General features: G+C 39.1%; 1 protein-coding gene across 6 annotated transcripts in view; it reads left to right on the top strand.

The window, feature by feature from the left end:
• The window catches only part of KIF2A (kinesin family member 2A), an 84119-nt gene that overhangs the window by 63426 nt on the left and 5872 nt on the right, over positions 1-14821 (top strand). For 4 of the 6 annotated variants that reach the window (XM_007973624.3, XM_007973638.3, XM_007973634.3 and 1 more), the window contains exons 17-20: positions 2100-2213; positions 3347-3497; positions 7524-7625; positions 10932-11067. In XM_007973624.3, the coding sequence (XP_007971815.1) occupies positions 2100-2213; positions 3347-3497; positions 7524-7625; positions 10932-11067 (503 nt within the window). The remainder of the gene's footprint in view (positions 1-2099; positions 2214-3346; positions 3498-7523; positions 7626-10931; positions 11068-14821) is intronic. The other 2 variants (XM_007973639.3, XM_007973644.3) reach the window with 1 other exon arrangement.

Below are 14821 nucleotides of genomic sequence, written 5' to 3'. Positions count from 1 at the left end.
TTATTTATTTAAGATGGAGTCTTGCTATGTCACCCAGGCTGGAGTGCAGTGGCACAATCTCAGCTCACTGCAGCCTCTGACTCCTGGGTTCAAGCGATTCTCCTGCCTCAGCCTCCCAAGTAGCTGGGATTACAGGTGCCCGTCACCACGCCCAGCTAATTTTTTTGTATTTTTTAATAGAGATGGAGTTTCACCATGTTGGCCAGGCTGGTCTCGAACTCCTGACCGTAAGTGATCTGCCCACCTCAGCCTCTGAAAGTGCTGGGATTACAGCATAAGCCACTGCACCCAGCGAGACAATTAGAGATATTTGAGAGGAGAGTACAGGGGAAAACTTTCAGAGTGGAAGGAATGGTTGTACCAAGGGAAAAAAAATTATAGGATATGTGAGAAACAGACAGTGGCCTCTGTCCTGAAGCAGAGATACTTAATCTTTGCGTAATGGAAGAGGTTAGAGTGATTAGAGTGATTAGGAGTTTTTAGTAACATTGAAGAATATGATTCTTGTACGTAGTATAGTTTGGCTTGGGCAAGAGAGCTTTGGATAGAGGAAAAAATGTATGGATGAAGCTAATAGTGTGTCTAAATTAAAAGATTTAGATAAGAAATGGGGTGGGAGTGAAAATAGTTGTTCATATTAGAAATTTAGATTTTTCAGGCCAGATGCCGTAGCTCATGCTTGTAATCCTAGTACTTTGGGAGGCCAAGGCAGGAGGATCACTTGAGTCCAGGAGTTTGAGACCAGCCTGAGCAACCTTATGAGACCACATCTCTACAAAAAAATAAAAAATTAGCTGGGGGTGGTGGCACGCCACTGGTAGTCCCTGCTGAGATGGGAGGATCACTTGAGTCAAGGCTGCAGTGAGCCATGATTGAGCCACTGCAGTACAACCTGGGTGATATGGTGAGACCTTATCTCAAAAAGAAAAAAAAAAGATATTTACATTTTTCAGCATGTGTGGTAAATAAACTTTCAAGGATAAAGGGCAGATGAATCCAATATTGAACCTTTGACAGTAGATATTACCAATAGGTCAAAGAAAGACTGTTAGTAGAGGAAATATGTTAGTTTGATTTATATGAAGATATTGATACTTGTTTTTGACCTATAAAGAAGGGAATTTCATTTAGTTCAACCTAAGAGAAATGACAAGAAAATCAGAGAATATGGTTATTATATTGAAGTGTTTAAATAACATAGGCTTTGTACTCAGGGCTAGGTTTTAACCTCAGTTATGCCACATTCTCAGTGAGTGACCTTAGAGAAGATACTTGATTTCTGAGTCACTTTTCTCATCTATAAAATCAAAGATGGTTGAAGGACTAAATAATATAATGCCTAACAATTACTAATCCTAATACCTGACATGTAGGAGGTACTTAAATATTTTCTATTGATATGAAATAGGGTTGGCCCAAAGGAGACATAAGGAATTACATAGATGGGGTGAGAAAAATCATAATTTGGTTAAATGTAACTTGAAGATGTTAACAAAAGCAATTTAAATTTCATTGCTAAAGGCTGTTCTCAACCAGAGTTCTTCATCTGAATCACCAACCACTGAAAATAGAGTGAATATTTTCTCAGTTATACTAAGGACATTTCACAGCTAATACCATTCTGGATGCATAGGAAAGAAGTTAATTCATTACAAACAATGGATACCTTAAGGCATTAGTACTTAATTCCCTTGTGTCCAGTTTGAAAAAGATGGCAAAAATGTTGAAGAGTCATGAATGCTAATAAACAAATAGTCATGGTACTGACTAGGTGAAGAAATTAGATTGAGTGGTCTTGTAGTTAGAGGGGCATTTCAGATTTAAGTGATTTAGTTAAACTTCTAGGAAGGATTATGAGAAAAGAGGAAAATACACCAGAAAGGAAAGACCTAGGACTATAGAGCAGGGGATCGACAGAACAAAGATGTTCAAAAACCTCTTAAAATTTGTTATTTGTAAAATAATATTCTAAATACATTGTCACAACAATATCAATATCCTTTTCTAAACAAAAGTGAATACTCAATGAAAATGTGCAGTGTGCATTGCTGTCTTTCAAGAGCATTTTCTTTTAATTTGTTGCTGTTTTGGTGCTGCAGAGTAAAGGAGTTTGGAATTAGTCCATCAGACATTCCCTTCTCACAGGGTAGTGGCAGTCGCCCTGATCTCTCTCCTTCTTATGAATATGACGACTTTTCTCCTTCAGTTACCAGGTCTACTTCATTCTATACATAAGATGTTTATCTTTATAGTTTCTTTTGAATTGTGCTTTGTATAAACATTTCATTTGCTATGTTTGTCCTGAGCCATTTTAGTTTTCATTTTCATTTCATTTGGCAGGTGGTGGTTGTATTGCATGATCTGCATTCTTACGTCTTTTATTAATTTGTTTGCTTTAAAATGTTGATTTAGAATTCAGGCTTCCTATTTCCCCCTCATATTTTTGAAGATGATGTCACTTTTGCATACTTACCATTAAAAGATAAATTGTTAAAAGATAAATTATCTTGCTTAAAATGAAGAGATTGCCTTTATGCTGTATGATCTTATGAGTTTCCTTGTCTGCAAGGAGCCTCTTGACATAGAAAGTTTACCCTCTTTTGGCTGGGTGTGGTGGGTTACACCTGTACTCCCAGCACTTTGGGAGGCAGAGGTTGGTGGATCACCTGAGGTTGAGAATTCTAGACCAACCTGGCCACTGTGGTGAAAAACAAAAAGTGTTTTTTTTTTAAAGTAAAGAAAGCTTACCCTCTCCCAAATGTGTAAGTTTAAATATAATGAGTAAACTCTTTTCAAATGATAAAACTTAAAACCTTATAATCTTTATACATTATAAATAAAATTATTTTACATGTAGCTATTTTAATTGAGCATGATAACTACCAGAAATCTGCAGGGTTTTTTTTGTTTTGTTTCAGCAGTGGTCCAGTTATTGGTCTAACTGTTATTGTTTACATTTTTCGGTTCATATAATTTAATTGCAATAACATCCACTTTGATGAACCAGTAGTTAAAAAAATTGAAAATTTAAAAAAAATTTTTAAATTGCAACTTTTTTTCTTTGAATACTGAATCTACATACTTTGTTAATTCTCATTTAGTTTGCACAATAATTATATTTGATATAATTAGTATAATATGAATTATATAAAGTTATCTAAGTAGATTTCCTAAAATTAAACAACCATTTATGTGTTTCTATAGATTTCAGATAAATTTTACCTATAAAGGTGACATCATCAATCTTAGTATGTTAACTGAATTGCTTGTATATTGAATAGGTTGGTATTTTCTTGTTCCTCCGCATGAGTGTTTTTAACTTTAGATACCTCTTATATATTTATAGGGTCAAAGAATTGACTGTAGATCCAACTGCTGCTGGTGATGTTCGTCCAATAATGCACCATCCACCAAACCAGATTGATGACTTAGAGACACAGTGGGGTGTGGGGAGTTCCCCTCAGAGAGATGATCTAAAACTTCTTTGTGAACAAAATGTGAGTGACTTACTATAGTTGTAAGTGATATAATCTTAGTTCATTTCATCAGTAGCAGAACTTAACTGAAAACTATCATTTAGGGGGGTCAGGCTGTGGGTGTGGTCGCTCAAGCCTTTAATCCCACCAATTTGGGAGGCTGAGTGGGAGGACTGCTTTAGGCCAGGAGTGCAAGACCAGCCTAGACAATTTAATGAGACCTTTTGCTATAAAAAATTTAAAAATCATCCAGGTGTGGTGGTATCCACCTGTAGGTCTAGCCACTAGGCAGGCTGAGGCAGGAGGATTGCGTAAGTACAGGAATTCTGGGCTGCAGTGGGCTGTTGTAGCATCACTGCACTCTAGCCTAGGTGACAGAGCGAGACCTTGTCTCTTAAAATAAATGAATAAATAAGTCAGGGGTCAGCAAACTACAGCCTGTGGGCCAGCCATCTGTTTTTACAAATAAAGTTTTATTGGAACATTCTCTTTAGGGTTGTCTGGCTGCTTTCTTACTGTAACAGCAGTAACAGAGACTATGTGGTTCATAAACCCAACATGTATTATCTGGCCCTTTAAGGAAGTATGCAACCCCCAATCTAAACTATTCATTTTTTTCCCTCAGATTGTTGTCTGATATTATAATTTGGGAAAAAATTAAAGTAATATAGGGAAAAACAACTTTAAAAATTATACATATAACAAATATCTTATTAAAAAGCTCGAAAACAGGCTGGGCGCGGTGTCTCACACCTGTAATCCCAGCACTTTGGGAGGCTGAGGTGGGCAGATCACTTAAGGTCAGGAGTTCAAGACCAGCCTGGCCAACATGGTAAAACCTGTCTCTACTAACAATGCAAAAATTAGCTAACAATAAAAAAATTAGCCCAGTGTGGTGGCTCATACCTGTAGTAGTCCCAGCTACTCAGGACATTGAGGGATGAGAATCGCTTGAAACTGGGAGGCGGAGGCTGCAGTGAGCTGAGATCCCACCACTGCACTCCAGTCTGGGTGTCAAGAGTGAGACTCCATCTCAAAAAAAATTGAAAAAAGCCTAAAAAAAGAACTGTAGACATATGCATCTACATTGAAAGGATGCATGCACTATATTAAAATCAAACAGCAAAATACTAACATTTGTCAAATCTGGTTGCTTTTCTGTACGATTAAAATTTTTCATGATATTTTGTAATTTAAATTTTTTTTGTAATTTCCCAATTACAAAAAACAATACATGCCCATTGTATAAGGATAGAAAGAGATAAAGAAATAAAAAGATATCTATAATACACTTTCACATAATTGCTTTTATTGTATTGAGAGGGTTCTTTTCTGTGTGTGAGATGTAAAGGTGTGTTTTTAAAATGCATATTCTGTATAGTTTTGTGTCATTCTATTCCCACTAAGTCTTACGGCATTTTCTCATCATGTTAAAAGTCAGCATTGATAGTAGCTTTTACCACATGATATATATTGCTAAGAATTTTATTATCTGATCTCATTATCACAACTCAGTGTAGTAGGTACTGTAATTATCCCTACTTTATAACTGATATTCTAAGGTTTAAATAATTTGACCAAGATTTTAGTAAGTACAGAAGCCAAGATTGAAATTTAGATCTTTCTTATTCCAATGCCAAACTTGTACCAATTAAGCTGATTGCTACCTGCAATACAGTGTTCTTTGAAAACATTAGTTAGTTCTAATACTTTGTAGCAGATACTTAGCCCAAAATATTCTAGAGTAACAAATACATGCACTACTTTTTGTTACCATGTTCCAAATCACGATTACTAAAGCAGGGCTTAAAGCAGTGGTTCTTAACTAGGAGCAGTTTGGCCCCCAAAGCAAAATGTATGGACATTTTGGTTGTCACAACTGAGGTGATGCCGCTAGCATGTAATGGGTAGAGCCAGGAATGCTGCTGAACATGATACAGTGCACCAGAGTGTCCCCCTCACCTTATCCCCACACAATGTCAATAGTTCCAAGACTGGGAAAACCTGGTTCAAAGTAAGAGTTTTAAACTCTGAACCTAGAAACTAAAAATGAGATCCTGGCCTCAGTCCATCATTTGTGTCCAGAATTTTTAAGAGAGACTGTAGTTGCTTTTAGACTCTTTAAAGCAAACCCTGCACTGCATCTAAATATGTTACCTCCCAAAGATGTGGAAAACCAGAGCAAGATAAGTACTCCCTATAGCATATCTTTCCATTTTATTCTTGCATCTATTGGGCCTCTGTAGAGCCTGAATTTGGAGAGGTTAGTTAGGTGACCAGACTAATCCAGGGGAGTATGACATCATGAGTTTTTACAGCCTCCATGTTTGAGAGAGAGTGCATTTCTGTCACCTGTGCCACTCCCAGGGAATTATCTTGCAATGACTCAGCATTAGCCTTAGTTAAGTATTGGTGCGTGTGTATATATTATTATTGCTATATTGTCTTAACAAAGTAGATTAAAATGGAACAGCATCTAAGACATGCTCTAGAGATCGGAGAAGTTGTTTTTTTGTTTTGTTTTGTTTTTGAGATGGAATCTTGCTCTGTTGCCCAGACTAGAGTGTGGTGGCACAATCTCAGCTCACTGCAACCTCCGCCTCCCAGGTTCAAGTGATTCTCCTGCCTCAGCCTCCCGAGTAGCTGGGATTACAGGCGCACATCACCATGCCCAGCTAATATTTTATATTTTTAGTAGAGACGGGGTTTCACCATGATGGTCAAGCTGGTTTTGAACTCCTGACCTCAAGTGATCCGCCTGCCTCAGCCTTCCAAAGTGCTAGGATTACAGGAGTGAGCCACCATGCCCAGCCAAAGTTGTTTTTTTTTTTTACATTATCATCTGAACCTGACCTGGGATCAGAGAAGCTCTGACTTGCTATAGGATGAAAATATGAATATATTGTATTTGGTTGTACCCCAGTTATACATGGAGGATTGGTTCCAGGACTGCCTGAATATACCCAAATTGCGCATACTCAAGTCCCACAGTTGGCCCCATGGAACTTGCAAACGTGAAAACTTGGGCCTCTGAATACGAAGGACTCACATCTCTCAAATACTGTATTTTCAGTCTGCATTGGTTGAAAACCAGATATAAGTGGACGAGTACTGTTCCACTATGTATTGTTTTAGAGTCAACTATATATGTTTTTTGTTGTTGATGAAGTAAAATTGTGAATTGTCCATCGAAATTTCTATAAAAACTGGTAAATATATTCTATAGTGTATTTAAGAAATTAATGTTAGTTAAGAGTTAAGTCCTCTGCCGGGCGCGGTGGCTCACGCCTGTAATCCCAGCACTTTGGGAGGCCGAGACGGGCTGATCACGAGGTCAGGAGATCGAGACCATCCTGGCTAACACGGTGAAACCCTGTCTCTACTAAAAATACAAAATATTAGCTGGGTGCGGTGGCGGGTGCCTGTAGTTCCAGCTGCACAGGAGGCTGAGGCAGGAGAATGGCGGGAACCCGGGAGGCGGAGCTTGCAGTGAGCCGAGATTGCGCCACTGCACTTCAGCCTGGGCGACAAAGCGAGACTCCGTCTCAAAAAAAAAAAAAAAAAAAGAGTTAAGTCCTTTACAACACTAATTTGATAGTCCTGAAAGACATTTTCTTTTCATCATCTAAAGATACTATCTTCATATCTCTTTTAAGAAAAGAAACTTAAGATAAACATGTAAATTAAATTGTTAGTGAAAAGTAAACAATACTGAGGAAATATTTCATACATTTACAGCCTACAATAACTGTATTTTTGAAAAGTTGGGCTGTTCCAAAAGAGTACTCTTTCAGGGTAGTTCGGCAATAAAGCTTGGGCTAAGTGAAAAATATTCCCTACTCATCTAAGTTTGAGTTGTCTTATTGAGAGTTGCATATTTTTACCTAAAGAAAGAAATTGTGGCTTTGCCTTTTATATATATTTTGCTAGCCTTTACCATTTAAGCCTCTTCAATTTCTAAATGACATTTTCATAAATAAAAAAACTACTTTTATAACATTTAAAATACACACTATATCATAGTTTCTTAACTATGTTTATTTTAAGGAAGAAGAAGTTTCTCCACAACTGTTTACTTTCCACGAAGCTGTCTCACAAATGGTAGAAATGGAAGAACAAGTTGTAGAAGATCACAGGGCAGTGTTCCAGGTAAAATAAGACAGGGCCTTCCATGAAAATATTTATTGAGATAAATTAAGAATTTTTCATAATTCCATAAATGTCACACTATTCTTTCAGAAATACTTGTTTATATGTATATGTATATTTGTAGGGCATATGACATGTCAAATTTTTAATACAGTGAATGATGGCTACAAATAACATTTCTTTGCACTATGCTGAAACGTTCTGCTTTATTTACCTCCCATCCCTCTTACTGGTTTTTGTCGTTTGTCCATTTTTAGGGAAGAGTGTCACTTCTGCCCACCAGTACTTCCTTCTAAATATTAGGCCAATGTATTTGATAGCAGTTAAGAAAAACTCTTTCAAAGGGTTTTGGAGCAGTTGAGGAAGTATCAGTTGTTGCAGAAAAGGTAGACTACTTCAGGAGATGGAGAGTTACCACTCTGAGCTGTCAGTGGCAGGTTGAGGGAAGGGTGTTATGTCACCACCTGTAGCAGTAACTCCTTAGGCATTCATCCCATTATGCATTCAACCTGTTAAAAGTATTTACTATGTGATACTCTACTCCCCTTTTTTTAAACAAGAAAATGTCCTATCATGGTGATATTTGAGGGAGTGAACATATCATTTGGACATCTTTATGAAGACTATACAATTGACTTGCCTTACACTGCCGCCCTCACCTTCCTATAATACTATGAACACTTCTTGAGAAAAAATACCGGCAACTGTCTCCCTTATTGACCTGTATTCCTTCTTTGATGTTGAAGAAATCTTTGTCATTAAACAAAGGAACTTCAGCTGTAGGCCATTCAGGAACCTGGAAAAAGGGCTCAAAATGACAGAGAATACTTTATGTCAGATTAGGATACATGTTCATTAAAACTATTAGAGTTTGGCCAGGCGCAGTGGCTCATGCCTGTAATACCAGCACTGTGGGAGGCCGAGGAGGGTGGATCACTTGAGCCCAGGAATTCAAGACTAGCCTGGGCAGCAACATGGTGAAACCCTGTCTCTACAAAAAATACAAAAATTAGCTGGGTGTGGTACAGCGTGCCTGTAGTCCCAGCTACTCGGGAGGCTGAGGTAGAACTCCTTGAGCATGGGAGGTAGAGGTTGCAGTGAGCTGCGATCACACCACTGCACTCCAGCCTGGGCAACAGAGTGAGAAAAAAAAAACAAAAACTCTGGAGTTTTAGTCAAACTCTTATTATGAGACTCTCTTTACAAGCCCAGGTGTTTAAGAAGAGAACGGACGCTAATAATCTAAGAAAATTGCACACCCGTAATCCCAGCACTTTGGGAGGCCAGGGTGGGTGGATTGCTTGAGCCCAGGAGTTAGAGATGAGCCTAGGCAACATGGCAAAACCCCATCTCTATTTAAAAACAAAAAGAAAAGAAAATTGTCATCTGTGCCGTTTTGGAACAAGGTATCATGTAAAGACCATCATTTCCCACTCTGCCATTTTTTAAATAAAGTCTCACAGCTGTTTATTGGTAAAATTGGGTGTTCTGACTTTGAACCCTGTATTCTTTTTACAATTCTCTATATCGTATAATTTAAAAAAAAAAATTATATCATTCGTCTGTATTATGATCTGCCATTTCGCCAAAAAAAAAGTTTTGTTAAACCAAAATTAAGTGTATAGCTGAAGGAAAAGGAAAGAAAAATTAGAGTATATGACTGGGCACAGTGCCTCATGTCTGTAATCCCAGCACTTCGGGAGGCCAAGGCTGGCAGATCACCTGAGGTTGCGAGTTCGAGACCAGCCTGACCAACATGCAGAAACCCTGTCTCTACTAAAAATACAGAATTAGCCGGGCATGGTGGCACATGCCTGTAATCCCAGCTACTCGGGAGGCTGAGGCAGGATAATTGCTTGAACCCAGGAGGTGGAGGTTGCAGTGAGCCGAGATCGCGCCATTGCACTCCAACCTGAGCAACAAAAGTGAAACTCAAAGAAAAAAAAGAAGGAAAATTGGAGTATATTTGTGTTTTCTAAAAGTCAATTGATGTTTAGAAAATTGAGATTGTATGCATCCTAAAAGCAAATCCACTATAAGAGCTTTTATGTCCAAATAGCTCTTTAATTCAGAATGATCGGGTCTTGTTTTGTTTTTTGTTTTGAGACAGTCTCGCTCTGTTGCCCAGGCTAGAGTGCAATTGCGCAATCTCGGCTCACTGTAACCTCTGCCTCCTGGGTTCAAGCTATTTTCCTGCCTCAGCCTCCCAGGTAACTGGGATTACAGACATGTACCATCATGCCTATAATTTTTTTGTATTTTTACCTGGCTAATTTTTTGTATTTTTAGAAGAGACAGGGTTTCACCATGTTGGCCAGGCTGATCTTGAACTCCTGACCTCAAAGTGATCCACCTGCCTCAGCCTCCTAAAGTGCTGGGATTACAGGCGTGAGCCGCCATGCACAGCTGGAATTTGTTATTACCTCTTGGTGTAACCACTGTAAGTCCGTAATTGGATATGTTAATTTGTCAGGTTATAGGCTACCATAGCCCCCATCAAAGTGCTCAGTAGCTTTATTATGCACATTCTTCCCCTGTTTTAGGGACAGCTGTTGAGGTATTGAGACTTATTCTCCTCTTTAATATTGATGTATTTGATGCATTCTCTCCCCAAAATTCCCATCCAGAGTAAAAGTAGAGAAGTGAAATGATCTTGCTCAGCCCATCTTTCATGTGTTTGTGTTAGATTTTGAGGACATACAGTTGACCCTTGAAAACCGCAGAGGGTTAAAGACACTGACCCCCAGCACAGTTGGAAATATATATATATCTTTTGAGCTCCCCTAAAAACTATTAATAGCCTATTGACCAGAAGCCTTACCAATAACATAAAAGTCTATGAGTACATATTTTATATGTTACATATGTTATATAAGGTATTCTTACCACAAAGTAAGCTAGAGAAAATAGTATTAAGAAAATCGTAAGGAAGGAGAATTATCATAAAGGTCTTCATCCTCATCATCTTCATATTGAGTAGGCTGAGGAGGAAGAGGCGGGCTGGACCTGGTGTCTCAGGGGTGGCAAAAGTGGAGGAAGTGGAAGGGATGGCAGGAGAGGCAGGCACACTCAGTGTAACTTACATTGAAAAAAATACACATAAGTGGACCCACACAGTTGAAACCCATGTTGTTCCAGAGTCGACTGTATTTCTTAATTATACTGTCTGTGAATAAAGATGTTTTATGTCTATTGACATTTTAGAGAATACTATCTTAAGTATGTTTGATTATATTTAACAGAATTGTAATTTGGTTTCTGTTTTACAAAGAGGCTTATTGGATTATCGAATTTTTGTCCTTGTAGGAATCTATTCGGTGGTTAGAAGATGAAAAGGCTCTCTTAGAGATGACTGAAGAAGTAGACTATGATGTCGATTCATATGCCACACAACTAGAAGCTATTCTTGAGCAAAAAATAGACATTTTAACTGAGCTGCGGGGTAATTCTTTTTCCATTTTAATGTTTGAAATCTGATTGGTATTGGTATGTATATTAGTGAGAGGGTTTCATATTGCAAGAGGACATACGAAGTAAAAATTGTGGGCACTGTTTAGCACCTATTTTCCGAGAGGTAATAAAGACAACTAACCATTGTGGTTTTTCTAAAAGTCATGGTATACATTTCAAGTTTTCTTTCATATTTTAAAAAGACAAAGAGAGAAAATGTGTTTTTAACAAATTTATAAATTTTATGTACCTATTCAGATCTTTAGTTTGGTAGGCTGATGCTTATGAGAATTATCTTCTTTCTGTGCTTTTTTTCGGGTCTCATTCTGTTGCCCAGGCTGGAGCACAGTGGCGTGATCATGGCTTACTGCACCCTCAACCTTCTGTGCTCAAGCAGTCCTGCCACCTCAGTCTCCTGCGTAGCTGGGACTATAGGTGCGAGCCACCACACCCAGCTAATTTCTAATTTTTTGTAGAGGTAGAGTCTTGCTTTGTTGGCCAGGCTGGCCTCAAACTCCTGGGCTCAAGCAGTCCTCCTGCCTTGGCCTCCCAAAATGCTGGGATTACAGGCATGAGCCACCACACTTGGCCTCTGCCATTTTTTTTTTTAACGAAGGAGGTGTAAAGATGACTACCCTCTGTACCTTACTCATGAAGGGAAGCATGTGCCTTACCTACTAAGCCGTATCTTTTTGGTTTTTAGTTAGCTTATCTGTGTAGCTTCAGCTATGCATTTCTTTATTTGTTAATTTCTTAGGCATCTGTACACCATTGGCTGTTTATGTGTGAGTGAGCATCTGTATGTGTGTGTACATGGAATCCAACATATACCAGAATGAAATTCCTAGTTTGGGGCAGTAAATAAGCTGCTTATTTTTTTAAGGAGGCCCTCTGTGAAGTTGATTGGTTGTGTTGAAGGGTTATTTTTCTTTCAAATTAATTTGTTTATTTAAATTTGCATCCCAGCCTGGGCAACATAGAGATCCTGTCTCTAAAAAATAATTTAAAAATTAGCCAGGCATGGTGGTGCCTGCCTGTAGTCCCAGCTATTTGGGAGGCTGAAGTGGCAGGATCACTTGATCCCAGGAGTTTGAGGCTACAGTGAGCTAGGATCGTGCCTCTGCACTCTAGTTTGAGCAACACAGTGGGATCTTGTCTCAAAAAATTTAAAGAGCTGACAGATAAAAATGTATGTATTAGGTACAACATGATGTTTTGAAGTATATACAGGTTGAGTATCACTTATGTGAAAAGCTTGGAAAAAAAGTGTTTTGGATTTCAGATTTTTGAATATTTGCATTATACCAAAAGTTTGGGATTTTGGAACACTTTAGGTTTCAGATTTTTTTTTTTTTTTTTTTGAGATAGAGTTTTGCTCTTGTCTCCAAAGGCCGGAGTAAAATGGCACGATCTCGGCTCACTGCAACCTCCACCTCCCACGCTGAAGCAATTCAGCCTCCCGGGTAGCTGGGATTACAGGCACACACCACCATGCCCAGCTAACTTCTGTACCTAGATGGGGTTTCACCATGTCGGCCAGGCTGGTCTGGAACTCCTCACCTCAGGGGATCCACCTGTCTTGGCCTCCCAAAGTGCTGGGATTACAGGCATGAGCCTGGCTTTTTTTTTTTTTTTTGAGGTGGCGTCTCGCTTTGTTGCCCAGTGGAGTGCAGTGGTAATCTCAGCTCACTGTGACCTCCGCCTCTCGGGTTCAAACAATTCTTCTGCCTCAGGCTCCTGAGTAGCTGGGATTACAGGCGTGTGCCACTGTACCCGGCTAATTTTTGTATTTTTAGTAGAGACAGGGTTTCACCATGTTGGCCAGACTGGTCTCGAACCCCTGACCTCACGTGATGCACCCGCCTCAGCCTCTCAAAGTGCTGAGATTACAGGCGTGAGCCACCATGCCCAGCCAGATTTTTGGATTTGAGATGTTCAACACATATATGTTGCTGACTGGTTATGAAGTTGGTTATTTGAAATCATATTCTGTAAAGTCAGCAGTGACTGCTGAACTAAAATTTTCATTTGTTTCTCATATTGTTCATATTTAACCCTTTATTTAAATTGTTTTGATCATTTTTCTAATCTGCAATAATTCATAATCAGCTTCTGTATCCATTTTATTCAGAAGACAGATCATAATGCACTCTGGTATTTTTTCTTTGTAGCATTCAACTTAATTGACTTCCTTTCCTTTTCTCAAATTTCATGTATATCAAGCATATCCATAACTTTTAAGAAATTACTATATAGATATATTACATTATTCAGTCCTTAGAATTTTTTTTTAACCATCCAGAGATAAATTTGAGATTCGTAAGAACAATTTGGGCTGGGCACCTGTAATCCCAAGCACTTTGGGAGGCCAAGGCAGGTAGATCACCTGAGGTCAGGAGTTCATGACTAGCCTGGTGAACTGGAGAAATCCCATCTCTACTAAAAATAAAAAAATTAGCCAGGCATAGTAGTACACGCCTGTAGTCCCAGCTACTCAGGAGGCTGAGGCAGGAGAATTGCTTGAACCCGGGGGGCAGAGGTTGCAGTGAGCCAGGATCATGCCACTGCACTCCAGCCTGGGTGACAGAGCGAGACTCCATCTCAGAAAAAAAAAAGAACAGTAACAGTTTGAGAGCACCAAATCCAGAAGTCCTTAAATTCATTTCAAAATTTCAGAAAAGTTAACTTTTCAAAACATCACTGTACTTCCAAAAAGGGGAGGAAAATTGAGATTCCAACTTTATTTTCTTCTGAAGTCTACAGAGTAGGGTTTTGTAACCTTGGCACTACTAACATTTGGGGCTAGGCAGTTCTTTGTTGAGGAGTGTTATCTTGTGCCTTGTACAATATTTACCAGCATCGTTGGTCTCTGTCCACCACATGGCAGTAGCACCACACCAGTTGGGATAACCGTAAATGTCTCTTGACATTACCAAATGCCTGCTGGGGGCCAAAAATCACATCCAGTTGAGAGCCACTGTTATTGAAAGATGTCTCATCTTAGCTGCATGTAATTTGTCTGACAATTTACAAACCTATTTCTAGTTCTTACATGACTCTAGATCAGTAGTGTTATCTTGTGCCTTGTACAATATTTACCAGCATCGTTGGTCTCTGTCCACCACATGGCAGTAGCACCACACCAGTTGGGATAACCGTAAATGTCTCTTGACATTACCAAATGCCTGCTGGGGGCCAAAAATCACATCCAGTTGAGAGCCACTGTTATTGAAAGATGTCTCATCTTAGCTGCACGTAATTTGTCTGACAATTTACAAACCTATTTCTAGTTCTTACATGACTCTAGATCAGTAGGTGACCGGAAAGAATGTGTAAAAGCAAGAAATGTATCGTTTTGTCATCACCCCTTCACAATCCCCCTTCATCACAATGAGGACAAAATGTAAATTTCTAAAAATTCAAATATATTTTAAACTTTCATAACTTAAAAAAGGTAAAATTGGGGGGCCAGACACGGTGGCTCATGTCTATAATCCCAGCACTTTGAGAGGCCAAGGCGGGCGGATCACCTGAGGTTGGGAGTTCGAGACCAGCCTGGCCAACATGGTAAAACCCCGTCTCTACTAAAAATACAAAAATTAGTTGGACGTGGTGGTGCACACCTGTAATCCCAGCTATTTGGGAAGCTGAGGCAGAAGAATTGCTTGAACCCATGAGGTGGAGGTTGCAGTGAGCCTACACTGCACCACTGTACTCGAGCCTGGGCAACAGAGTGAGTCTCCATC

The sequence above is a fragment of the Chlorocebus sabaeus genome, chromosome 4 (assembly GCF_047675955.1).
Source record: "Chlorocebus sabaeus isolate Y175 chromosome 4, mChlSab1.0.hap1, whole genome shotgun sequence".
In the NCBI taxonomy this organism is placed as follows: Eukaryota; Metazoa; Chordata; class Mammalia; order Primates; family Cercopithecidae; genus Chlorocebus; species Chlorocebus sabaeus.
Note: the sequence above shows the minus strand (reverse complement) of the source record. Positions and strands in the feature narration are given on the sequence as shown.